Consider the following 27770-nt stretch of genomic DNA (forward strand, 5'->3'; position numbering starts at 1 on the left):
ATTTACCCCCCCGGCGGGTGGGGGGGGGGGGGGGGGGGGGGGGGGGGGGGGGGGGGACGACACGGAGTTCAGGCCTGGGTTAGAGTCATTCTCCATCACTTATGATGTGTCTTTGGAAAGCACTTTAATTGAATTACCCAATTTATTCTTCAAGCAACAATGCCCTGGCCCAGACCCATGACGTGAGACAATTAGATACAAGTTTAAAATCAGGCAGTTTGCATACTTCATCTTTTCATGGTGTACACAGGGAAGCAGACAGCTAACTTATGGTGACTTTCTTCCCCTCTTCATCCTGAATGAATTCTATTAATGTGAGTGGTGCGACTCTATCATGACAATTTTCTTTGTCACCTTCTTGGTGCGACCGCTTGACGTACAGCTTCGTGAAACCTATAATATGGTAAGTGGCGCTGCCTGTGTGTTGCTACCCACCCATGTGCACCATGTGTATGCATTCTGTTGGACTGCAACTGGTAATTTGTCAACACAAAACTCCCAATGCTTTTGCTAAGTGGGCAATTGAGACTATAATGTATTGTACTGTATAATCAACTTAAAGATAACTTCATCTGATGTACAAGCAGTGTACCCTTGACCAATGCTGAAACATTTCTAATTCATACAATCCATCATAGTCAACATGGAAATAGTGGCTTCTCAGTTGCACATCCACATGTCTACATCTGTCTTTTTACTGTAGCTACAAAAATGCTGCATGTGCAAAGCTCATAGTCAAAACTAAGGTGCATGAGTTTTTTCTCCTTTGTTTACCGATCTTCCAAGCAGATTTTCTTGAATATTTTCCCTGATATTTGCAAATTGCAAGTGTTTGAGTGTGATTAATTCTAATCAAGTTCAATTTATTCTGCTAGAGCAGCTGGAAGAGGCCTAAGTGTTGCCTGCGTTCTGTCAGTGAGCTGTCTGACAAGATGGCCTGGCAGTCGATCACCTCAGCCCCAGTTCCAGGTGTAGGGAAGGTGCTTGTGTCAGATGCACACTGGCCTACTTGCACTCTGGCCCTCACACCTGGCCGTTCACCAAACTCTGATTGTCAGTTCATCTATTTTCACCAAGACAACAAGTCTCACTGTCTGCACCCACTATCTGTATCTAATCAACAGTGTTGCTCTTCCAGTATCTCCACAGCTCATCTTGTTAAGGGCGAAAGAATCGTGGGTAAAAATGTGCTCTCTATAAGCATGTAATGTACACCAATTATGTTAATTAGCAGTGTTGCAGATGGCCCAGTGTTGATTGCAGCTTTAGGATCAGAAGAGGCTGTCTGAAATTTGAATGTGGGAGTCACGTGACACTCATTACTGCGTAACCTCAACCAAAAATCCCTTTGTCACTCGTCATCCATCTGTGCTGACTGTCTTTGACAGATAAGACTACATGCAGCTGAAGAGTTGCACAACACGCAACAGAGAAACACTATCCCTAGTTTTTAATTGGCAGTTCCCTCGTTAAGATGAATTCGGGTGTGTTCTCAAGACAATGAGTAACATGAGCAATAAGTCATCTGAAATGGCAGTGATTGGGAGATAGAGAGAATGAAACGAGGATAATGTCCTATTACAGGATCATACTGTCATTTACAAAGTAATCACACAATAAATACACAATAAATGCTGACTAATGATAGTAAATAGAATCATTGAGAACTGTTTTTTTTGTGTGTGATTTTGACAGTCTACCTCATCGGGATATACATAGTTATCCACTCCCAGCATGCTGGCTCCAGGGGCAGGAGAAGCCACTCCAAATGCCAGTCCTCTATGGGAACTGTGACATTCGAAGTGTGCCAAGGTGTGCCGTGTGTTGGAAATGCATGCGCAGTCAGCTGTAAATTCATCATCATCATCAGCTATGATGCTCTTTGTTCCGGCTATTGAGGCGAGTCAGTTTATCCCCCGTCTTCTATCAGACCATGCTGAAGTGAACCCATGCTGATGTCCAAATGAATGGAGTCCTTTCATAAAGGCAGGGCCATTGAACTCTGGAGACAGAATATTGCCTTAAGTCCTGCAACCTTTGTGGCAGGGGGTTCCTGCCAGGCATGATTCCTGTTTAGTGAATAAGTGGGGTAATTATGGTGCGGTTGGGGCTGTGCAGCAAATGTCACCAGCAGATAAACAGTGGGAGCAACCCTTCCGTAAAGGCCTGATTTATCCACCCTGGACCTCCTGTAGCCTGCAGATGAATTAGGAGCACTTGGGTGTAAAAAACAAACTAGCTTCTCTTGATTTCACTGGAGTTCAAGGATGCATATAATTGGAGAAACAGTAGTTAGCAGATAAGGCCCCATGTTAAACCTCACTTAGTCACACACCACATCTCTCATGGTCTAAAAGGCAGGTGCTTGTTTGATCTGTGGACAGTGCATGAATAATATGCAATAACATTGCAGAGATTTGAATCTTTCATGTTGAATTCAAGTTGCTTCAATAGCTGCAACACAAATGTAATGTTGCATTTATATTCCTGAACTACTAATGGAAACTACAAGTGTAAATAACCCCTTACATTTATGGTTTTATGTGTTGCTGAATGTGAATCTTAAAGTTCTCCATTCCAAGTCACCTCCTCTGTATCGCTGATTGGTGGATGAAACCACCTCCATTGCAATCCATTAAAGAGTGCCCACTCACGCGTGACTGCAGGGCAGCCTTTATAACATCATGAGCCTGGGGAAATGGGAGAGCCAGCCAGCGTCATTCCATTACCTGCTGAAATGAATGCCCCTGTATCTCCTCCTTGATTAGCTTTGTCTCGAATAACAATGATAGCTTTAAGTGTGTCTAATTGACGCCGGGCTCGCCCTCCCTCTCTGTGTGAAAGTGCTTACTCATTTTGTCTGTCCTTTTAATAATTACATTATCATTTTACGCCCCTGCCGGTTCCTTGGGAAGTGGGCTGGCGCTTTTTTTTGAAGTGAAAGCTCATTATTGGAGCTGAATTATGTGCAGTTTATTGATCCCCATGGTGGATTATGGTGCTCTAAGTTAGTCTAGACAGAATAGTTAGCCAGATGACAGATAGGAAACATAGAGGCCCCAGGGGAAAGATCCCTGGGCTCAGTAAGCAATTAATGCCTGCCAGGTAATGGAATTTAAGTTTACACTAAATCCACCAATGCCTTGACATTTGAAGTGCCTTATAAAAAAACATTAGCCTAATGAGACGGTCGAGAGCAGCAGAGGCATTCTTTTACACAATGTTTCTCTCTCTCACACTTTTTTTTTTTTTTTTTTTTGTTTTTCTTCAACTTCATGACTCATCCCGTGCATGCACACGAATGCCCCTCAATCACTACCCTATTCTCTAATTACTTAACACTAAAAAATCACACTGGGAAAATAGTGCATGGTGGTACTTTTTGGATTTGTGTTTTCCTCTCTTGATTGGCCCGCAGCACGTTTGATTGATTGACTTCAGTCGGGTCCATTTGCCAGACAGGCTTTGCTAATCTCCATCTTAGGCTACTACGTGAGGGTGTTTGTGTGATAAAGTGCACAATGAGTGGAGGAAAGGCCAAAGTGCTGAGTAAGAAGCCAAGCAGGACATTCATCTCTATAAAGGCGAGGATGGATAAGGATAAGGCTATCCGTCATTATCTTGATGAACATGCCACGTTACCAAAGGCATTGCCTCTCTCCATCCAGGGCCAGTTCTCCCGTGGACTTGTGAGGATCTCCGTCACATGAGGAGTAAAGAGGTTGAGCATGTGTGTTTAGACATCTGGGTAAGGGCGAGGTATCATTTGAAATTTTTCAATACTGATACACCAAGACATTTCTTTTTTTATATTTACACTTTTTTTTTCTAAAAGAAACTATATTTTCATAAAAACATATAGAGAAAACATCCATACAATAACTGCCTGAAGAAAATAGTCTAAGATTGGCAAACATTTTGAATAAGTGGTCAGGTGCTATCTGATTGAGGCTTAAGTAAAGTAAAGTAAAGTAAACAAGATCACAAATCTGGCCCGACATTCAGAGTCTAGAGGCACATTTTGTTTTGGATCAGAAAAGTGCTGAGTTTCAATATCAAGCGCTAGTCTGGGTGTCTGAAAAGAGAGTTTGTCAGTTACTTTTATACAAAGTGTATTCACCTCTCAATAAAATCCATGTCCTTCCCCCACAGCGGAATAAAAATAAATCACATCCATGCGTTGGTTCTGGACACACAGACAGACACTTTATTAGGGCAGACTGCCAGTTGCTGGACTAAACTTTAAAGTATGGCCTTAATGAAAAATACTGGATAGCTAGGCAGCGTGCTGCACCTGTTAAAACAGCCTTTTGCATCCTGGGAGCGAGACAGGGAGCCAACAACTTTACCCCGTAATAAGGCCAGTATCTAGCTGAAAGCCTTTCTGTGCCTTTTGTGTGGTTTACCGTGTCCTTGGCTCATAAGCCTTGATAATGTTAGTAAATACATACAGAGACATGGATAAACTGGGCTGTAATCCACACTACCTCTAGATGGAAGAGGAATGGAGCGATACGGGGGTGAGGGGAGGAGAGAGAAGCGGCTGATGAGACTGGTTTTACTGCTCTTCTGCCGACCTAGAAAAACACAGCAGCCCTGACCTTGCATAGCAGAGCCCTTATATATCTAATGATCTCTGAGTACCTTAATGATACAATGTGTTCTCTCTCCCACTCTTTCCCCTCCATTTTCCTTATCCTTCTTTCATGCCTTTCTCTCCCTATTCTCTCTCTTTTAGCACACGCTTGTGCACATGCACACTCGTCCACACGCACACAAAGTACACAGCCTTGAAAATCCCAGTCAGCAGTTTGGGCTAGGAGTCTAGCAAATGAGCTGTCCTATTGAAATAGAAAGGAGAGTGCTCTGTGCTGCAGAAAATGCTGCTATGGCAAGCCTTACAGAAGAGAGACGTAGGGAAAATTACTTGTTCGGACAAAGAAACATGAGAATGTCCTTTCACTACAAATGTACCAATTTACATTTAGACGGAGCAGATTACATCCATTTATTCCATATTTTATTACATTTTTACCCTTTTTTTTACCACAACTATATCTCATCTCATTATCATTGATAAAACACCACTAAGTGCTGTAAAAAAAAAGTCCAATTCAAAAAAAAAAATGCAATTTCTCTCATTGAATCAGCGTTCTTTCCTCTCCTCCTTGGTACTCCATTGATTTGAACACTCTCACAGTGCGGTTGGACTCCAGCAGTTTAATGGCGGCTTTTATACAGCTCAGCTCCATTGCATCAAATGAACCTAACCAACCATACTATCTTCTTACATTCTTAAAGTAGGGTGTGTAATAGTGTCCCATCCTACCAACAGAAGTGCATCTTTAGATATGTAGGGTCTTGGCTGGTTAATCGGACTCACTTATCAAGCTGTTTGATACATCACAAAAAATATATATATTTCTAAAGTTTTCATTAGGTTTTGAGTTCCCAGACCATTTTGTCAATGTGTAGAAAACCGCTTCCACTGGCTTTAGTCATTCATTCTTGCGTCTAATTCCCTCTCTTTGACCACTTAAACCATAAACCTCCATTTGGTCCTGGTATTCCCCCTTCTCACTCTATCCACCCATAGTAATTAAGTTTCGATTCAGCTCTGAATAGGAATGTTAAGATGGAGGGTTATCACTGGGGTTCTGGAGCCTCACCCAATGAAACACCTATAGTGACCTCTCTGATTTACCCAACAGGGGTCCCCTCCTCCCCCCTTGATATCCCTCTCCCCTTCATGGCCATCTTGTTGTGTGGTCTCCTCTCTTCAGTTCTCTCATTTCTCCCTGCGTAAAGGCCTGGGAGGTGGGTGGCAGGGGAGGAGTGGGGTGGTTGAAGAGAAAGCCTTCTGTCCCTGGATGAGTGCGTGTGGATAAGAAGTTGTTTGAATTCATAATTGTGCTCTTGTGAAGGGGGAGATTTGTAAAGCAAGGCTGGGTTCATTGTGTGGCAGTGCGAGTCCGGTGGAGGGTGCGAGCTGCTCAAAGCTAATGTAATCTACGCTATTAGAGAGGGTTAATTAGCTGCTGAACTGGAGCCTGAAGAGCAGGCAGAGAGGGAGAGACACAGAGAGTGAGACCGAGAGAGAGAGAGATGGAGGGCGGGCAGTAGGGATAGAGAGGTCTTCAGGGAGTCATTAGAGACTGCTTGTTGTAATACAGCCACACAGTCAATAAGGCTACACCTCTGAGGAGTAGAAGAAAGGCAAAGACAGACATGGAGGGAAAGAGTTTCACACCATGAAAAATATCTGGATGGCAGCAGCTCTGCAGCACATTTTGATAAACCAGAGATGAATTGTATGGCTTTATCTTTCGTTGTGTGAGCGGTATTTTACCCCCAAAATGTGTTGGAAATGGATCAGTGATCATATACTTTGTATAACACAGTATCACCACATAGAAGTGTCTCATTTTTAAAAAAATGTATTTGAAAAACTCAACAGCAATGTTTCTTTCCAGAAATCATTACCCGTTCACTCGAGATAATCCACAGCCCAGTTTTATTTAGGAACTATTTTCCATCTACCGAACTACAATCGCCAACCGTATCACCGCGCAGAAGGAAGCTTGCATCCATATTCGATGCCTCTCGCTCACCTAGCAGAACTGAACTTGCTAACGTTACAGCTCAACTGAGTAGGACGGCATTAATGTTTACACCTCACACTGTCATGAACATGAGCCTCTCGTGCATAAGTAGATGCATGCTTCCTTATAAAATATGTATTTTTGATTTTGGATGTGAACTGTCCTTTTAAGCAAAGTATTGATTTCTTGAATATGGTATGAAACTCTATGACTAAATCATCACAAACATTGCTTTGAATAACAAACAACAGTAGTAAGAGTAGTCTGTTTTGACCGGCTTTTTTCTTTCTTGATCTTGTGAATTGTTTGTATTGTAGTGCACACAAGGATAATATCTATTCATCATGTATATCCTTTTTATCATACTTACCTGCCACTGTTCTGCTGCAAAAAGGCCTACTTTCAGCACAGTGTTTTCATTTTCTTTACTGTGTCATGCAGGTGGAAATCCTCAGCTTGAAGTAGCTCAAGTGAAACTCTGCTGGCCTCTGCTAGCAGACTATTTGTATCTATCACTGTGTCCTCTAGTAGTCCATCCTATGCTGCCATGGGTCTCATGTCGCTCTGAGCAAAACTTCACTTAAGATGGGTAGTTAGTGCCTGCTCCCTTGGCATTTTAATGCAGATTAATTACTTTCCCTGGGCCAAGCAATCCATTTTTGTGTGTTTGTGGATGTTTTTAGCTTTTCTTGACCTTGGGGTGAAGACAGAGAGAAAGGAAAAAGAGAGAGGAATAAAAAAAAGCCCTCCACAGTAGAGTTATACCCTCAATTTAATAGCCGAGTGAGGTGTTTCTCCAGCATCATCAGATCAATGGAGAGTAAATAGCCCACACTTCTTGTTTCACAGTGCAGTATTGATCTTTTCCTCAGCCTCGGCTTCCCTTTCCCCGGGATCTCGTGTCTTTCAACCCCTGGGACTGTGCTGATTGCCATAGATTGGACAAGCTAACAAGCGCATGATGAGGAACCAGGCTTTCTTTTCTCCTCATAGGCTGTTTCATTTTTTTCTTTGTGGCACTGGCATGAACACACACAGACAGACAGACAAACAGACAGACACACACACAGGAACGTAAAAAACATCAGATCTACACAGCTCAGCGCCATAAAGGAGTATGCTGCTTCTTTCTTGTTGCCTCTGTTGTTCACGTTGTTCTGTCTTCATCTACACTGAGAGGATCTACTGTAGCTCTGCCTGTCTTTGGGATGTTAGCCAGGCTGATGGAGTATACCAACCTAACTACAGAGCTACTCAGAGATACAGTGGGTTTCTTCACCTCACTGGGAACTTTATTTATTTTTTTCTTGTCCAGCTGGCACCACGTTTGTTCCAGAATCTTCCATCATCTCTGAAAATATCTCAAGTGTCCTGCGGAGAGCGACATACCCTGTTTGGGCTGGAGGACGGCAGCGTGGCGGCATGTGGGTAAGTTCAGTGTCAAAGCACCATACAGTTTGCTGAAGTCCAGACCTGAGGGGGATAGGAGGAGAGATGAGGAGGAAAACCCCTCCCCACACATCCCAACCCCCCTGATATTACTGCATAGGCAAATTAGGGTCAGAAGAAAGATCGAAAGGTTGTGTGCATGTGTGTGCACGTTACATTGATGAGAAGTCATTTGGTATTTAAGCTTTAGCATGTGTCTGCGCACATGCTTGTGTGTGCGTGTCTCCTGAGTTCTGTTCAGCATGCAAAGTTGTAATAAATCTTGTTGAGAGCAGTTAAGAGAGCTGCATGTGCTGCCGGGTGGCTCAGGATCAATATAAAGTATGTTTATTGAATCCAATAGTTGTGTTTGTGTGGAAGGGGAATATGCCAGCTGGAATAAGTAATCAGATGTGCTTTTAAGGCTCATTACCAGCCTGTTGGGCATATAGATCTGTTTTTAAACAGCCTGCTGTATTGGACAAGTTTATGCTTGAACACAGCCAACATGATATACTTGCATATTTCAGCATTGTACTTGATCATCAACTTAGTATTTCCAATATGTACTCTTTTTCCTCCTCAAACTTTAGATTACTTTTCACTTTTCAGCAACTAGTTAATTTTTTTTTTATTTAGCTGCATGAATGTAGATGTGTTTAAAAAATATTATCTCAATTTAGTCTGGTATTTATTTGTTCTTTAGGGTTTGTTTTAAAGGCTGATCATAAGGATAATCTATTTAGGATCAAGGAAAATTGGAACAATATTTTATTCTACTATTTTCTGTTGTCACAAATTTTCTGAATTTTTATTTTCCTGGATTGATCTTGACCATGTGACCTACAACTTGTCATATATACTGAGGATAACAAGTATTAACAATATAATCTCAAATGATGCGATAATCTTTAAATCTGGTCGGATTAGGTGTTCAAATTGAATTATTTTCAACAGTAAATTCCGAATAAAAAACGATATTACAGCTATCATAATGGAGATGGGTATGTTTGTGTGCATTGGGCTGTGAATTACTCCTTGAAATTAAATTGGACAATATATTGGCTGAGATTACTAATATCTGACCATGAATACTAAATAGTATAAATGCTAAATCAAATAAAGTAAAAATACTAATTGCAATCAAACATATAGCGTATAATGTTGAGTTCACAGTATGCAGTCTTGGTATTATTTCTTGAAAATTCATTCAGTTCAATCGGTAGTAAAGATCTATTTAAAATATTTTTAGCTGTAGTTTGATTAGCATACTGAAATTTTGATAATTACTTTTGTTCTGGCGGCCCTACTTTCTGTTCACTCTTCCAAATTCAAAATAAAACTTCTGTAAAATTCACTTCTAAAGGCGGTAATCCCTGTTACTTGCACACACACATACATCTTCCTCCCATTGCTCCCTCTCTTCTTGTCTCCCTGTGTTTGCATGTGATATTTTAGGTGACTCTGGGAGGGATGACAGTTCTAACTAGGCCTATTAGGTAACCCTCAGGGTGCCCTCAGCACTGATTTGAGCACCATTAATTTTCTATTATGGAGTGCTAAAGATGTGCCCCTGCACAGTCATTCACCTGGCTTATTGAGTCTCGCACACACCAATTGTGGACTTTTCCAGGGCAGTGTTGCTGAAGGTTTAGTGCGTCCCCTCTGGGGAGCTAATTTATTATTTGCAGATATTGATCTGGCAGGATAGGCCAGCCAAGCCGTGGCCGGTGTTGACTCTGCTCTGGCCTGTGGTGACTTTAACTCTTTCCAGACTGAAGTAGACACACACTGTGGCTGGTCAGTGACTGTTGGATCTTTGCTATTAGTAGTTATTTTAAATATTTTGCTTGTTCAATGGTTTGTTTATTGAAATTATGAACTTATAGAAGTAATTTGCAACAAGGAGAGACTAGATCTTTATCTTTCTGGATATAGACCTTGTCTTTTCTTTACAAACAGACATATACACAGACACACATGCACACACAGACACACACACACACACACACACACACACACACACACACACACTGTGTGGCCTGTCCAAGGGAAATAAAATCACAGTTAAGAGGAAGGAAAACAAATTTAGAAGGTCAGACAAAACATTTATCAAGCTGTGTGTGTCTGGTGGGTAAATAACAGAGGGACAGTAAAGGGCATGACTCTGAAACCACCAGATAACCACTGCAGATCATCACACACAATCTCAAGATTCACTGCAGAGAACGGATATTTCTCAGAGGGTTGCCTTCAGAGCATTTGCTAATATTCTTTCTCCTGTATTGCTGTTTTATTTTGAACATTAAACTGAGACAAATAACCTACATCAGACATCTTATTGTACCTCTCCCACTTCAGCCATATAGTTATCAAAATCTTACAGGCAGGCAGTAGGGTATTTATTAAGACCAAGTCTTAACATATTCAGTATATGATACAAATTTGAGAAAATGTAATTTGAAGCAGAGAAAAACCTGCTCATTCCTATGCTATGATGTAATAGGAAATAAGTTCAGCCAAAAAAACGGCTTCCCAGAGAGATGAACAAGAGGGGACTTGGACATTACATTAAATAAAATATCCAGATGTGGTTTTTGTGCATGTGTGTAGAAAGTAGTAGTATGCCTACAGGGAGATTGTCTATGCTATTGATGTCCTTAGCCTGCACAAACTGTCACACACACAAACACATACTGTATGAATCTGGCCTCCAGCACTAGTCAAACACGTACACACACACACACACACACACACACACACACACACACACACATTTATGCCCAGGGACCAATAAGTTGCTTCCCACAGGCCTCAGGGCCCTTCAACAACCTCAGACTCAGCTTGGCCCGTCCCAACCCTAATTGGTATTTAATGCTCTTACTGAACCTCAGAGGTCAAACAGCAGTGTGTGTTTGTGTGTGTGCGTGTTAGTGTTTGTGTAAGGGTGCTGAGCCAAATATGTCACAGGAGGTATTACCAAGAAAGGGCAAAGAGGAAAGATCCACATTGCACAACTATGGGGGTTTCCTGTGATGACTGCTGGGTAGCCTGAATAGATGGTGAATGATGATAGATGTCCAGAGAGGAATTATGGAGGATAATAGACCACCATTTCCCTTTATACTGGTTGTTATGATAGCGTGTTACCTGATCTTTATGGCCTAGGACATAAAATAAAGGTCAGGGAATTTCCCAGGGATGAAAGTGCCTTCAACCAATCCAGATTTGTCCATACTCTCTCTGTAAAGGCGATTTCATGGTTGACAGGCCTGTCTGCTGTTGAATTTGGCATAACCTCAGAAGTTGGCCCATATTCATCTTCCATATTCATGTGAGTCACTGAAACTGAGGTCGAGGTCAGAGAGAAGACATCGCTGATGAGGAAACATGGTGGGGTGGATTTTCCACTGTGTTGCTGCCTAGTCTCTGCTAATGCTGTTATGAAAGATTGGGCAATTTGCCCATGGAGCCTTGACAGAGAGGAAGGCAGGGGAAAACAGCCACCTCAAACTCCCATGTCTCGTTCCATGCCACTTCCAAAACTCAATTGTCTGCATTCTGCCAGAGACCACAATCTGTTGAGACGCTCCTTGCAGCGGTTTACACTCAGGGAGAGGAAAGGAAAAGGAAAACAAAAAGTTTGCGAATAAAGATGGAGGGGGTTGAAATACATGAAATGGGGACGGATAACATATCACCCATTTGTGATATCATACCATTCGGTCTCTCATCTACCAAATCAGTGTGCTATGAATAAAGCAGCATCGTGGGGGATTGCCTTTTTTATGCTGTGTCTTTAAATATGTAATTATCAGACTTAATCTGCTCTCAGCTGTGTGAGACAAGTCCAGCATCTGGACAATTCCAGACTGATTGACTATAAAGAGGCACGCCTTTATTGAACATAAAGAAAGGGTGGAATTTTATATCCAGCTTTGTTTACTAAAAATGGTACATGCTCTTGGTTTATCATGAATGATGATTTTTTTTATTGGATTTACATCCATTACAGAGCTTTGGAACCTGTGCCATTACAAATTGCTCTATATGTAAAAGGAGTAAATGTGGTTCTAAAGCAACACAGTTGTCAATAAGCATCAAGCACCCGCCGCTGACATTCCTGCTGTCTCGTCAGTAATCAGGCCAATCTGTTTTAGCAGAAAATGGCCATACATGGCGCAGCATTGATGGAAATGTCTCATTTCAACTTCATGGTGCCTTGAGAAGGCAAAGCAAATCAGCAAATGTTCATGAATTTGACAGCAGAAGCGTGGAAATTCTATGACAACTAGTTGGATTCGGTGAGCTGAGTGCCAGCACTTTGCATTAAGTTACACTAAGCACTAATTGGATGCTACCTGGCTCTACATCACTAGCAGCTCTGAACAGGATCAGGATCTGGCTCTGACTTACAGCAAGCTCTCTGGTGTTGCTGGCTGATTACCCTTAGCAAAGGGAAAACCGAAACGATGATGAGAAAAAAATCCCTTCTCTTCTCTCGCACAAGCCCTTGGCCCTGTTGGCACTGTGCAAGCTTTTTGATTTTTCCTGATGTCCCTGAAATTGATTTTCAGCCATGATTGCATCGTCTCTCTGAGGATAATCAAAGATTTTAAATAATTGCTGCAGTATGACTGTACAATGGGTAATAGCAAGAATAGTGGCTGCTTCCCCTTCCTGTCATCTACAGAATAATTTAACTGAGCACTACAGTATGACTTCACAACATACCTCCTAAATAGTTCCCAGTTGTAGCCATGAAACCATTTGTTTCATTGGAAATGCCTTTTGAAATCCCATGATGCCAAAACATACCGTGAGGTCCCAGCTTTGGAAATCTGTCTGACTTTGTCATTAAAAACTATTATTCAGGTAGTAAATACGTAATAACTCATTATTGCTCTTTTGTCTTTGAGAAAAAAAAGCAAATCTCTTGATAATAAATGACTTCTCTTTTCTAGCTGATTCAAACACAATTCATCAGTCATGCAATGAAAAATTGTATGTCCTCTCAATCCCTGCTACACGAGCTTGACAACACGTCAGCTAACATTTTCCCTGCTTAATCTTGCTGTCATTGATTTAAAAACATCCTGAGGAAGTCGTTTTGTACTGTTACTCCTGGCTGCCTCGTATAAGAGAGACATCACCATCCTGGAGCCACCCTTTTGTGCCACAGTGAAAGATGGTCTCTCGTTTAACGTGGGAATGTAACCGGTGTTTGCAAGAGGAGAAACAGATTGATTAGAGGGCGAGGGAAGATTAATAAGCTGCACAGGGCAGTTATGACATCCATTGTTTCACACATGCCCTGTAGAGGTGTGCCTCCCAAAATGCATCATTGTGTAACATATTGACCTAAAGCACATCATTACTCTCTTTCTCGTATGTGCTTGCTTTGCTCTCTCCAAAGTACGCTTTTAAACAGTAATAAACTGTTCTCGCTCTTTTTTGTATTTTGCCAAACTACGCCGGCTCCTTGAACAAAATGTATATATATGTGTATACTATATACTATATAAAATGCTGTCATGTGCTGAGAGAACAGAATCAGGGGCATTCAAAACAGGCAGAGACAGGAAGCTGGAGCTGTGGTCGACAGCACTCTGTGTCACACTATTACAAGTGAATGAAGTTCACTTATCTGCTAGCTGGTTCTGTGGAATGAGAAACTGAGAAACCCTGCTGAGATTTTAAAACATGACTGAGCCCATTTTCACACTATGTATAGTTTACATTCTATAAATACCCAAGGGCTCACAAACCAAGATCTTTTATCAGTTTTTATTGATTTATTTCTTTGATCGACATCTGCACTAAAGATAGAAAGCCGTGCAAAATACAAAGTACACAATGGCCCTATTAAAATGTTATTTATTTACACATATTTCAAAGTGTTTGTATTACACTTGCACACTAGACATGTGCGTTTCACAACAGCAGATGTTCCTTTTTGAATGGTGTGAGGACTGGCTGTATACCGAGTGAGCCTATTACTTCAGAGTATTGTACTGTTAATAGTTTTAATAGCTCTGCAATAGCCGTGGATGGATTATGTGTTTGGGTTGTCCATCCGTCCGTCCGGTCCATTGTCATGAACGCGATATCTCAGGAACGCCTTTAGGGAAGATCTTCAAATTTGTAACAAACAAAGTCCACCTGGACTCAAGGATGAACTGATTTGATTTTTGAGGACTTGTGATATCTCGAGAACACCTTGCGCAAACTTTTCTTCAAATTTGGCACAAACATCCACTTGCAATAAAGCAATGGTCTTCAATGTTTTTCAGGCCAAGGACCCCCAAACTGATAGAGAGATGGAGCAGGGACCCCCGACTATACATATTGTATACAATTGTGTTTTATATTAAACTGGACCTAGTGCCATGTATAAACATACCTCTTTATTGTGCATTCAATACTAAGCTATTCAAATAATACACAGGTTCATATATTCATGTTTTTATTTTAAACATGTGCAAGGTACAGTGAGTAGGGTGGCCGTGCCACTGCCATTTATAAACATACCTTGTCAGCTGATACCAATGTCAATATCAACATTGTCTGTCAATTGCATGATAATCATGCATACAAGCTATTCAAATTGACGTTTTCATTTTAAACATAAATGTGGAAATGAAAATGAGTGATGGCCTATTAGTGCCACTGCCATGCATAAAGATACCTGTTATCTTTCATACAATACTGAACTATTAAAATAATGGACACATTCATGTTTAGAGAAAAAAAAATGTATTATTATTTTTTTTTAAACTGTCTAATCAACCAAAAATTTTGCGGACCCCCTGCAGTACCTCCGCGGACCCCCTAGGGGCCGCGGACCCCCTGTTGAAGACCTCTACAATAAAGGATGAACTGATTAGTATTTGGTGTTCAAATTTTTGGGAAGTGATGACATTTTTATCATGGATGTAATTTGCAACAGGCATACAACCACAAGACAGCAATTGTAGTAATGCACTTGTGCACGTTGCTCTGTTTTAAAAGTAGGTGAAGGGAAATAAAGATAGACAGGCCATTTATATATCATTTTAAATGTGTTGTAATGCATAAGGGATGGCATTTGGGCTTTTAATAGTAAATCTCAGCTGAAGAAAATAAAACTGTTACAAACAGGATTCTGTTAAGGTATTGTAATTATAACAAACAATTGGATTAATCTACCACATTAACCATCAACAGCTTTTGGATGCTGTCATGGATGGGAAAAGAATGCTTTGCACAACAAAAATCTTTCACGCAAAATGTTTTTAAGTGCTAATGGCATTTCTGTATGAAGAGTGAAGTGTATTCCAATTAGTCAAATGGCAAAGCTTGATGTTATCTGTAAATTAGCTTTCATGTGAGATTTTCTACCCTTGTTTTTTCCGTTACTAGCTGGAGGCACGGCTTTGTTCCCCTTTCTATTTAATTTGCTGCCAACCTGTTTTATTTATTTCTGTGGTTGCAGAAATTGCCTTTTGACCTTGATGATTACAAAAAGTACGTGAATTGAAAAGTCATTGATATCTAGAATTCCGTGGGCTGATGCACAAGGTTATTCATCTCCCTATACCTCTGTGCAGTTTCAGTTTTGCAATGGTCAGATTTTAGTTCTCGCTTTGCTGTTTTCATTATCTTAAGAGGGCAGAGGAGAGCTTTTTGCCAACGACCTTATAAACTTCCATTTCCAATTCAGTATTCCAGCACATATATGCCCACGCACACACCACACCATCTGCAACAGAGACATGCCCCCTCCCATACACACATCATACTCGCACTCATACTGAAGGCAACCTCCATATCGTGCAAAAAGTGACAATTTCCTGCTTAGGACAAACACGGACACTGCATTTTAGCCTCCAATAACTCTCAATTGTCAATTATTTATAATTGTATTTTTGAGTAGTACCATACAGTAGAATAGGACCAGGATCAGTTTATTGTGTAATAAAGTGACTGGGAATGTAAATAGTAACTTAAATATGGAAGCCTCTGCAGCCATGCATATGTACCAGTATTGTTTTTAGGGCCTTCCACCATACAAATAAATGTAAGGACAATATATGAATTAAAAAGATAACTGATAGCAGTTTTCAGATGAGAAATGCCTCGTTTTTCAGCTCATCTCCCTCTTTCCTCTCCGTCGCACAATCTTGAGCTCTCTGTCTCTCTGACACACACAAACACACACTCGCACTCACACACGCACACACACACACACACACACACACACACACACTATAGCCATATCACTTTTGACACCTGTAAAATATGGAAGTCATGATTCTACAGTGGGTGAATGGCTGAATGAGCCTGCAATAGGGCTATATAGTACCGTGTTCACCTTGGGGTCACTCATTTGATTCAGGGGCTGCTAGGTAGTGATTTGAAATAATTTCCATCTAATGGTGGAGTAGAAGAGACGGAACCTGGCGAAAGGCGTCTCAATGATCCCTGGGCTCTTGGTTTCCTTCATAATACCGAATAAACCATTAAACCCACAACTGCTTCCTATACCTGCTGCTGTACTGCGCACATCCCCAGGAGGGAATTTAGTGGTAGTGGTAGTCTTTATGTATGAGTTAGTGTGCCATACAACAAAACTGAGTTTATCTTGTGCTTCTTATCTTGGTGACAGATCATTCAATCGTGTGTTTACGGTCGTACTGCACCTCTTTCTTACGCTATTGTACTTTTGTACTATATTGTACCATTTTGGGTTGCTGTAAAAGAGTATTTTATTATTCCAGCAAGTAAGCAAACTTGTCAACACTTTAAGATGATTCTCTGCAGTGTAGATACCTGTAAAAAGATTTTGTTGTCACATCACATTCCCCACACTATGTAGGTTTATGCTCACCATCTCCAAAAGGTATATAGTTTAGTCTATCTGTCACATCACTGGTCATGTTTCCCTGGCATCAGAGTCCACTCATCCAGCAGTATCAGTAATCATATTTTTTTCCTCTAGAAATATAAGAAGTTAAATGTATATGATTTTCAAGCTTTTCACACAATGTTGATACAAGGTCAATATACATTTTAATATACATTTTATCAATATTTTGTATTTTTTACTATTCATTGTTTGTAACTGATAATTCCGTTTTGTCCACCTATTTTAGTGATAGTGATTCTCGAATAATTTACAGTTATCATATTTAAAGTAACCAATTTGTAACAAGAGATTGAAAAATCAGACTTTCACTTGTGTGTGCAGTAAACTGTACTGTGTTGAATAATATAAAGAAAAGAAGAAACCATTTTTATTGTCATATACATATACACGAAATTTGCCTTCTGCATTTGACCCATTCCTGTATATAGGGAACAGTGGGCTGCCAATGACAGGCGCCCAGGGAGCCAGGGGTTCAGTGTCTTGCTCAGGGACACTACGACACATGACACATCCCAGTCGAGGATCGAACCATTGACCCTGCGGTTACCAGACAACCCTCTTAACCCAGTGAGCCACGGTCGTCCCCATATACATGGATAAAAGAGTTGTCAGGGGGCTGTAGGGTGAGCAATAAACGAGAAGCTGATTTGGGCTCTCCAGTGTTTCAATGTTTTCTCTGCTGCCCTTTCAAGCTTCGAGAGGCCCGGTGGGGGCTGGAGTGTGTGAGGCTGGAGTGCAGGGAGCACGGGGCACTGTGTAGGCCGAGGCTCAGCATCTGCCAGCCCAGAACGTCCGTGGTTTGTTCCTTTTCCAGCACATTCTTTCGTAATTATCTGTGATAAACTCCTCTGCAGTCAAGCCACAAATCCACGTCAGAGGCCTGGCTTACTGAACAACTCTGAGAAAGCCACATGCACACAGGGCCTTGAAGATGCACGATTGCCCTCACAGAGACACACAAATTTGCATTCTCACACTTAGATTCACACAAACAAAACTTTGGGCTGCAGAGGGTTTTGTTTTTTGGAGCCAAAGGAGGGAGGGTATAATCCTGGCTGCCACATTGACACTCAGCAGAGTTCAGCAGACTTCAGTGGTTCCTGTCGTGCCCAGCACTTTCCCCTCTTAACACTAAGTTTCTCAAAGTCCCCATGACAAATAACCTGCTGATACTCTCTACTATGCCAGAATCGGCACCACAAGAAGTCCTGCTTCTACTTCCTGGCTATGAACAACTTTGACTACTCAAAGCTCAACGGACAGAAGTGATGGTTATTTCGTTCAATATTGACCTCTTCTCGTGTCTTTTCTATTGCTTACCTTGGAGACGTTGTTTACATTGTTCTAATTAGCCGTCCATGCGTGCAAGTTGTTAAGATAATCATATTTTGTACCATATTTTGCTACAAATTGGGGCACAAAAATGAAGAACAATGGCCTGGTTTTGAGTTCAAAGAAATAATAACCATATTATTTTCTTGCCATGTTTTTTTTTTACAAGGGTTCTTGGATCTTCGTTTTGCTGTGTATTATCTAGTCTGATGCCAGCAGAACAGGGGCAGGGGATGACAATGGAGTGGTGTACTGCGGAAGACTGAAGGCTGTGCCAGCAGGATAAGAGAGAATGAAAAGCAGGAGTGGGGGTTTCATTAGCATAACTAGCGGGATGCCCAGAACCTTTCTGGAGTGGCATGTTTACGGCACCAAGCTTGGCAAGAGCACACTCATTTTATAGGGTTTATTAAGGAGACAAGGGGAGGCACAAGCAGGATTTGGGATATTGTCTGTGTGTGTGTTTATGTGTTTGCGCTTGCATGCGTGTGTGTGCAAGTGAGCGTCTGCTTTTATGTGTGTGTTTGGCTGTTTTGTTTGCATGTGTGGGGTCTGAGAGGAGGTGCGCTCGGGTTTCAGTGGCTGTGTGGCGGCATCCAGCCCAACTACTTTTACATGTTTGTATTTTGGCTTAAGTGCCCTTTAAAGGCAATGAAATAGAAAGTGCATTCATAAGCCAATCCTCAAGAATGATCCCATTTCAGAGGAGCAGAGAATGGGGCTCTTTGTTGTGCTCCGCGCCTTTCATCTCTCTGAGGTCATTTTCACAGAGCAAACAGGGAGACTCATTATCAACCTGCACCTGAGAGGTCAGAACCTGAACCTTTCTCCTCTCTCACTCCCTGTCCACCCCCTCCCCCCCCTTAGCCGTGCCTCCGCTTACTGCAACCGCTGGTCCGCACTCGGGTTTATTAGCGCAGAACATCTTTTCCAGTGACTGAGCTTGCCCTTATTGTCTACAGCGGTCAGGGTCAAGTCAAGGGCGCTCAGCCTAGATTGGAATCATTTGTCACATGGTCCCGGACTGGAGCTGATTTCAGCAGAGGCCAGGGTGAGGTACACAGCGGTTCCAACACCACCTCTGACACAGGGAGCAGGGGAGAGCAGCCACCGGACTACGCAGATGGCCTCAACATATTATACAGCCACTGCTGCCAACAACAGAGCCTCTCCTTGTCCCTGTTTGGCTTGCAAATGTAAGGGGAATGAAATGGGAGACTGGATTGAGAACATAAATGGAACATACTCTCCGGGTAGGACATATGCCTCCATGTGTGGAGCCATTTCTGGAACCTCTGTCTCTCTTTAACAGTCCAAAATTGCCACATGAGTTACTGTGATAATGACTGCATCTTTTTAAGCCAGGAAGGACAAAAACATTTCTGGCAGAGGACTTATTTCTTAAATGATGTAAACCGTGCAAAGTGTTGCAATTTGGTCTGGGAGCATATGGAAGATTTTTTTTCCCCTTGCACCTCTCTTCATGGTCAACAGGAGCTTGCATGGACAATGGATCGTGCTGAGGTAGCATGTGGAAAATGACTTTAATACACCATATAGAATGGCTTATTGCTTTTGTCAATAGGACTGCAGAGAAGATAGTGTATTTTGCCGCCTGGGAAGGTTAGACCTGTCAAAGGGCCACAGTGACTAATACCCGGACCCTGCTTATGAGGTCCGTAATGGGTGTGCACGCGTGTGTATGTGTGGTGGTAGGGGGGGGGGGGCTGACTGACAAGCAAAGTTATAAAGGTTACGTATGACACACACCTTGCCATTAAGCCTTAGATTAGTCCATATTTTTCTTTACTTTTATATCTAAGGCTATTTCATACATGGCACAATAGGATGTCGAGGTGGCACTAAAAGTGCTACGCTATGAAAAACTGTGAAATAACAAATATTAACACAACCCTGAATCAAATAAACAATATGTTTTCAGCGGAAATAGTGGAAAAACAAGGGGAAATGAAAGATTGAGCATTGGGCCATTTTAGCTTGTTTTCCCTCAGAGAGGGCAAGTGTGGAGGTGAAGGTCACAGAGAGACTAAGCACACAGCTCATAAACAGCACAGCTGGAGGAATCATTGAAATATAGCCCTTTGTTTTCTCTGGGCCGTAATTGGCCCTGGAGCCTTCTTCCCCTTCTCTCTCTCTCTCTCTCTCTCTCTCTCTCTCTCTCTCTCTCTCCCTTTCCCTGTACGTGTTTTGCACCAGCATGGTATAGTTTAGAGACCCAGACTGCAAAGGTTAATGACTTTGGGGTTAAAGGGCACACCTGCGGTCACAAACAAAACACAATACAATAAATACAGGAAAACATAAACAAACATACTGGGAAATAACTGCCACAGCCATACGACGCTCCTTCCACCCACATGAGTTTTTGGTTAGCTGAAACTGTGATAAATACAACGATAATATTGTTATATTTGATCATTCTTTGTATTATAGGTCAAGCAATATCATTTCAGATTATTTTTTTTCCAAATTGAAATTGATTGAAGGTCAGGAGTAGGTTGTGTTTTCAACATCATATAAGAAGCAAAGAAAATACAAATTTCAGTGCCGTAGAAAGGTCAGCTATATTTTATTAAAATGTTTTACTTCAACAAAAAATCATGACATTGTCCTCATAGTTCACCATGTTATGTAAAGCAGATACATTATATTCTTAGTGCCCTTTTCATAACTGTTGCAGACAATAGCAAGGGGTCGGCTCATTTCTTCCTTTTTTTTCAAGATCGTAACTTAATCAGCGTACTGGGTCGATCCAAATCAACTGACCTAGGCCCAGGAACACCCATGGGTTTAGTTTCAACAGATGTTGAGGTCACCAAGCACTACGGTATTCTACATGAATGTTTTCAGATATTCTCATAATAGTTCAGCAAGCAGGTCAGAGTGAAAAGAAGGAGCATAACTTTACATTCTGTGCAGTGCAACTTCAAATTCGGTCTTCAGTTTGACTTCTAATCAATTATCAACAATAATCAACACGATTGATGAATCTATCTACTAATAATTCAAGACATGGGAAAGTAATTTCGATATTCATTCAAGTCTGTCAATATTGACACAGTAGCTTTGGCCATGCAGGGGTAAGACCAAGTTAGGATGCTCATATTTGATTTGTATATGTGAAATCAAATACATCCATTCACAGGATGTTCATTTTCTTTAAGTTGACACTGGTGGAACACCTCTTGAGGGACTAGCTTTGTAAGACGGCTGTCGCTCCTCCTGACTGGAGGCCTGAGATCTCTGAGTAGAGGAGAAAAACAGTATCAGATCCAGCCCGAGATAGCAGGGCTTTGCCGTATAATTACCATGTTAACCCAGATGATTCTTTCTGATCTCTGCAAACATCAGGGCGCAGGCCCCGCCAGGCCGGCTTAGGCACGGATCTGTCACAGTGCACTGTGGGACACTGGATGTATGTTAGCTTGCTAGCAATAGGACTTGGTGTGATCTGCATATACTTTATTTTAAACCTCTTGTGTGTTTTAGTTCACACAGTTCAGGCGCTTACATTTTCAAACCCCAGAAATGTAAATTCTAAAAAAAATATGCAAATATTTATATGAAAGGCCTGCATGAACTGTGAAATCTTCTTCATTGTTACTGTTTTAAAATGTATTATGCCTTGCATTATGAAATTAGTTTCTGATCTCCACCATTCTGTAAAATGACAAGATACAAGATGCCATTTTTTTCTGAAAACCTTATTGTTTAAAATCAAATTTCTTTCTGATTTGTTAATTCTGTTTTTCTACACCTAAACCTCTTTTTTTTATCTAAACCACACAAAGTAGGGATATATGAGATGAGAGACCCATTCCTTCATTGAATGTTATCCCCCTGAATGTGAGTGGAGATTCTGTCTTTGGTTGCTTGCTTCCTAAGCCTTATTGATCTGTGGGCGTTTTTTCTCCCCCATTCTCCAAAGTCACTAAGCTTGCATCAATTCATCTTAATCTGTTTGCTCCTTAAACCCGGAACAAGGCATGTCTTGTTTCCTGGTTGTAGGAGTCTCTCGGCTGGCTTCCCTCACATCCTTCCTAGCTGGGCTTCTCCTGGGTGGCAACAAGAGGCTTTTCATATCGAATCAAGTGTTATTGAGTTTCCCCACACACCTCTTATATTCCCCCCTCTTTTTCGGTCTCCATCACTTTTTTTCCTCTCTTCCATCCACTTTTAACAAAGCATTCCTTTAATGACTGTGGGATTATGGGCCAACCTTTTGCAGCCAGTCTGTGGACTAGCCTGTAATCTGACCTCATTACATCTCTTGTGACAAGCTCCTGGGTCGCCACAGAGTGACTATACCTTATCCTTCTGAGAAGCCAAGCAGTACACAAGTCCCTACCCCGAGATGATACTCAGTCAACCAAGTCAGGCATCCAGGCCACCCTTTCCTCATCGCCATACCTGTCCACCAAAGCGTAATATCCCTTGATCCTGTTCACTTCCCTTAACTTCTCCTCCATTACACCACTGCCAAGATGAATGGTCGTCTGTGGGGGCCGATGAAAACACAATTGTGTGGGTCCAGGCATGGCGGTGTCACTGATAAATGTGGAAGGGACACAGGTTCCTAATTGTCTGACATAGGGAGTTAAGAGCAGCAGGCCTCTTCCTAATTACCATATAGCCACGCATACATTTACAGACAGACAACACACACCACACTCTGTACTGTGTGTCCCCTTCTCTGTCTGGCCTTACATACTGTGCTTAAAGACAAACACAAGTTGCATGGGGTCTGGTAGTAGACTCTGCTTTGATAGTGTAATGTTATACAAGTTGATGTACTAGATAATGTCAGTTATTTCTTACTTAACGGCTTTGTTAAGATCTAAATTAAAAGGCAACTAAATATATTTCTTGAAGTTGAGCAACATTGCGTGCTTAAGCATACAACAACAATACAGTACAGTGTATAAATAAAGTGTATATGATGTGGTTATTTCTGTTCAAAATGGTGGTTGGGGGCTCAAAAACAAACGACTTGTTTTTTTCTATACCTTCTCCATTTATCCCTTTGTCTCTTCAACCTTCTGTGACTCCAGTGCTCCTACAGGCCAAATTTTCATCCCTCCTCCCTCGCTCTTGCTACCCAGTCCATCCCCCTCTCCATCCCGTCACTCCCCCTGCATGTGTCCCTTCATCCCACCAGTGTTTGAGGGGCAGGTGTTGACAGCAAGCTGGCATGTTGTCAGGCCTACTATGCAGGATTGTGCGGTTGCACTGTGCTTGAGAGGACAAGGGAGGCCAAAGCAGGTCCATTACATCACCCCCATCAACACTGATTGGGCTCAGGACGGGGGTTCCGTGCATGCTCATGAGCGGTTGGCCTGGCCCGGCCCATATGCCTTTAATACAGGAACAGATGTGGAGCACAGACCCTGAGCTCTCACTCCCCTTATTACCTCCTTCTGCCCTACACACTGCCTCAAGCCAGTCATGTTGTCCTGGGCCATGCTTAGTGGGCCGCTAGTTGAACAGGTTTAATGGGAACTAACTGGCATGCTTAGATGGTTGGGTGGAGATGATTTTTATTTCAGATGGCCTTCCTCCAGAACTGTCTTTGTTTTGCTCTGCACGGAGAAAAGCAAAAGTCCAAGAGGCGATGACAGAAAAAAGAATTGTTGCCAGATGATACCAAACTCGTACATCATCAAGCCGTTTGGGGCATGGTTTCTTTTACAAACACACCAAATGGACCAAATATGTTTTAGAGAAATATGTCAGCTCATATCTCATCACTTATCAACTCATTTTTGGTATATTTTTACAGTCAATTATGACAACTGTAGCCAAAATAAACTCCATAGGCCAAAAGGATGCTGTCTAAATATGTGTTAACAACAATATAACAACAGTGGTGGGACGCCTTTTCCTAGAGCCTGACTAATGGTCCCAGACAATCTCAACTCTGGGCACATCCATGTAGGAGTCTGTGGTGGGGAGCAGGTGGGAGAAGCTCTGCCATGTCCGTGTAGTAATTTGTTGGACCTGAACCAGTGGCAACTGGGGACAGGGACTGTGCCATACCCCATCGGGTAACCCCAGATTCAGAAGAGCCAGGGCCAAGACCCTGGTGATTGTAGTTTGTCACAGGGATGTTGTGCCTCCAGCTGCTTTGTCAGTGAGCTAATGCCCCTCTGGGTTTTTCTGTGTGGCCAAGACAATACTAGGCATGTTTGGTCTGTCATCTTATTCAAGCCTTTCATGTTGTCTGGGTTAAAGTGAAGATTGGAGGTATCAACGGAGGCATTTGCACATGGATAGAGGGAAGAACAGAATAAATTGTAAACGACTGGATGTATGAATGTAAACACAGGAACAAGAGAGAAGGAGAAGGGAAACAAAAAGAGGAATAAAAAAGCAGAGTGATATGCTGATAGTGAAGCAACAGACAAGAAGCAGCAGGAGTTGACTCATATCTCCTCAATAGCATCCCTCTCCTGTTTGTTGTGCCAGAGCGGCACAGACACAGCCAATCAGGTCCTGAGGTCTCTGGCAGCTATTTCCTGGAGAGGGATTACCGGCCCCTCCTATTGGGCGGGACAAGGCCTCCTGGTCTGAATTCATCAGCGACACGGCGTACGAGATGTAGGAAGCAGGTTAATAGACACTCATCAGACATCTGCCGCTGGGTTACCGTCCAATAATCTTCTCCCTGGGTCTGCTGCCAGCAATTGATGACCACATTTTTCCCCTAAACCCTTCAACTGCCCTCCCTCCCTCCCTGCCCCTCTTGCTCTCTCCCTCCCCACCCCTCTGTTCCTCCCAACCTCTCTTCTGAGTACACACTGTTACACACAGACAAATGCACTCTTAGACAAGTCTGTGGTTGGGTCAACACGCACACGCCTTTCAACCTCCATCCTACCTATTCCCCTCTTATACTCCTTTGATGGTAGCAGACTTTTTCAATTTGGAAGGCCACTTCTGATGGAGTCTGGTGACAGATTTGGGAGGCCAGTGGTGGCTCAGTGTGGCTGTGTGATGAAAAGTCAGCTGTCATACAAGAGCCAAGCGTAATCCTCCCTTCTAAAGAACATGGCCTACATCTCCCTGGCTTCAAACCACTTTCTGCTCACACCGTCAGTGTGGAACAACATTTTCTGTCTATGTCTGTTTTCGTCTCTGTCTTTGTCATTTTCCTCACGCTCTCATGGTGTCTTACTGTGTCTCTCTTACTCCCACTCTCTTTTTATTTTTACAGTTTCATTTAGCAAGTGACATTGGTGCAGCAACACTTAATGTCACTTGAATAGTTTTTCTTTGCTGCTCTCTATCCAGGCAATAGGCATTCATTTTTTTCTCAGGGGTTGCATGCATGTACATGTTTTCCCCAATTGAATCGTTCTACAGCAAAGCTGATTTTGCATGTCGCTTGTTTCCGTATATACTGTATATTCATTTGAATTGTCATAAATTTGCATCAGTTATATACTGTTGTTGACTTGATCGTTCATTCGATTTTTTTTTTTATCAATAACAAACCCCCCTCAGAACTTAAATGTTCACTATAGCCTTTATTAGCAGAATAACTAGATTTTCTATTGACTCATTTCAGAATTCAAGGTTAGTATCACACCCCGGGGCATATAATTGCTCTCTTAATGATTGCATCCACATGCATACGTGTGGCTCCTCTCTTATTGACTGTTTTCTCAACCAGGTTCAGAGGGCAAGTACAGAGTGAAGCTCCCTCTCTGCCATGTTATTTATGACTTTTCTTCTCCAAAGTTATTTTTCTTTCTGTGATTGCGGAGCGGTGTGTTAAATCCGACGTGTCGGGAGATTACTCAGCTGGCCGTCAAGTGCACATGGTCAATTTGCCATGATGAGAGGAACTGGCTCACACAACCCCTGGAATCTCTCAGTGGAATCCCTGGGGGGAACTCCTCTCAACACACACACACACACACACACACATTCACGTAGGACGCCAATGTGGTAGTCATTTTAGCCGCCAAAATCAAATAGAGGTTCAATCGTTTCCACATTTCTTAAGATAACATTATGAGAGGGAAAGAGATCGGAGGGCCGGGGCAATCAAAAATGTTCTGTTTGGTGACGTTTCTATGGAAGGAGAAATAATGGGGTCATGGGATGAAAGGTGAGACATGTGTAAGAGCAGTTCCTGGGTTCAGTAATAGGACAGTGCCACTTGTTTCTGACTTCACACACGCACAGTTCACTGCTGTCAAAGGCAGCCTGTTAGAGATGCCCTATGGCCACTCCTCGTAGCAATTAGTGCAATTGGACCTAATAACTTTGGGAATTACTAGAAAAACAGGAGGGGAGGGGTCAGTAACAAAATCTGTAGGGCGCCAAACACATGTTGGAGTATTTAGGTACACATCCTTTGAAAACTTTCTCAATGAATGAATGATGTGAATGATGCATGTATATTAAGGATCGCTGTCTGTTGCAGCTTCAGTGCTATTTGTTAGCGTGAGCCATTCACTTCCCCCTGAAGTTTCCTGAAATGCTCTGATGCGTGAGAGGGGAGTGGTTACTAGCAAAAGAGTTATTCCTAACTGCTGATCCTTTTGTGCAAGGGATCTGTGTAGGATGGGGGGCGTGTTGAATGCAGGCTGGTACCCGTCTGTGGGTCTCAGACGGACCTTGAGACTTGTAGAATGGGCAAAGGGGCGTTTCCTCTGTTCACACTTGAGCTCTGCCCAGCCATGCTGAACCCCCCGGCCTTCATCTCTTCTCTAGGCCATCGTCTTGTGTCTCCCAGCGACAGAGTAATGAAGTGGGGACCATTACGGTCGCTATGGCTAATACTGAGCTAATGGAGTTCAGATAGAGGACCAGCCCACCTCTACCCATTAAAATAGGCTAGAGCAGTTAAGCCACTATTAAGAAGTGGGAAGGCTGAACCTTTGGAGCTATCCTTTTGAAATTCAAATATGCTCTTCATTTTTGTGGGTGACACATCACTCAATCTGACTTTTTATGCTCTGAGGGAATGTGAGCCTTGTGTGTGCTGACATTCTAGAATCTATGAATATGGTGTATCATACTTTATACAGTGCAGTGCTATGCAACGTTAGCAAAGTTCAGTTCTTGCATGGCTAGATGAATGCATACACTTTCTAACAAACAAGTTTGCTGCAATCTTGGTCACAGTCTGCCTGAGCCTTTAATGAGGGCCTTTTTGTCACGATGGATCTGCATCTGATCCTCGGTGAGAAGTGAAATGTCTGCAGTCAGCAGTCAGCACTTCCCTACACAGTAGCTTGCTGCTGCAGAAATCCACTAGCCAAGAGATTTTTGAGTTACAACGTCGCCATATTTGAGGCTTCTGTCACATTCCATGTTCAGACTGGCCTCTGCCTTGGCCACATGATTTGCTACACTGCTAACTCCTGTTGCCAAGAACTGTCTTCCTCTGACTTCTGACATCAACCATCTTTAAACACTTTGCACTGCGCTGCAGTCTCTCAAATTTCTCTTTTTCCTGTCTGCCTTTT

At 42.3% G+C, this 27770-nt stretch overlaps 1 protein-coding gene across 2 annotated transcripts in view; it reads left to right on the forward strand.

The window, feature by feature from the left end:
• The window catches only part of LOC116384761 (RCC1 domain-containing protein RUG3, mitochondrial-like), a 281677-nt gene that overhangs the window by 62529 nt on the left and 191378 nt on the right, over positions 1–27770 (forward strand). For both annotated transcript variants that reach the window (XM_031849703.1, XM_031849705.1), the window contains exon 5: positions 7918–8030. In XM_031849703.1, coding sequence (XP_031705563.1) covers positions 7918–8030 — 113 coding nt within the window. The remainder of the gene's footprint in view (positions 1–7917; positions 8031–27770) is intronic.

This window comes from Anarrhichthys ocellatus, unplaced genomic scaffold (genome assembly GCF_004355925.1).
Source record: "Anarrhichthys ocellatus isolate YVR2014 unplaced genomic scaffold, GSC_Weel_1.0 scaffold9, whole genome shotgun sequence".
In the NCBI taxonomy this organism is placed as follows: Eukaryota; Metazoa; Chordata; class Actinopteri; order Perciformes; family Anarhichadidae; genus Anarrhichthys; species Anarrhichthys ocellatus.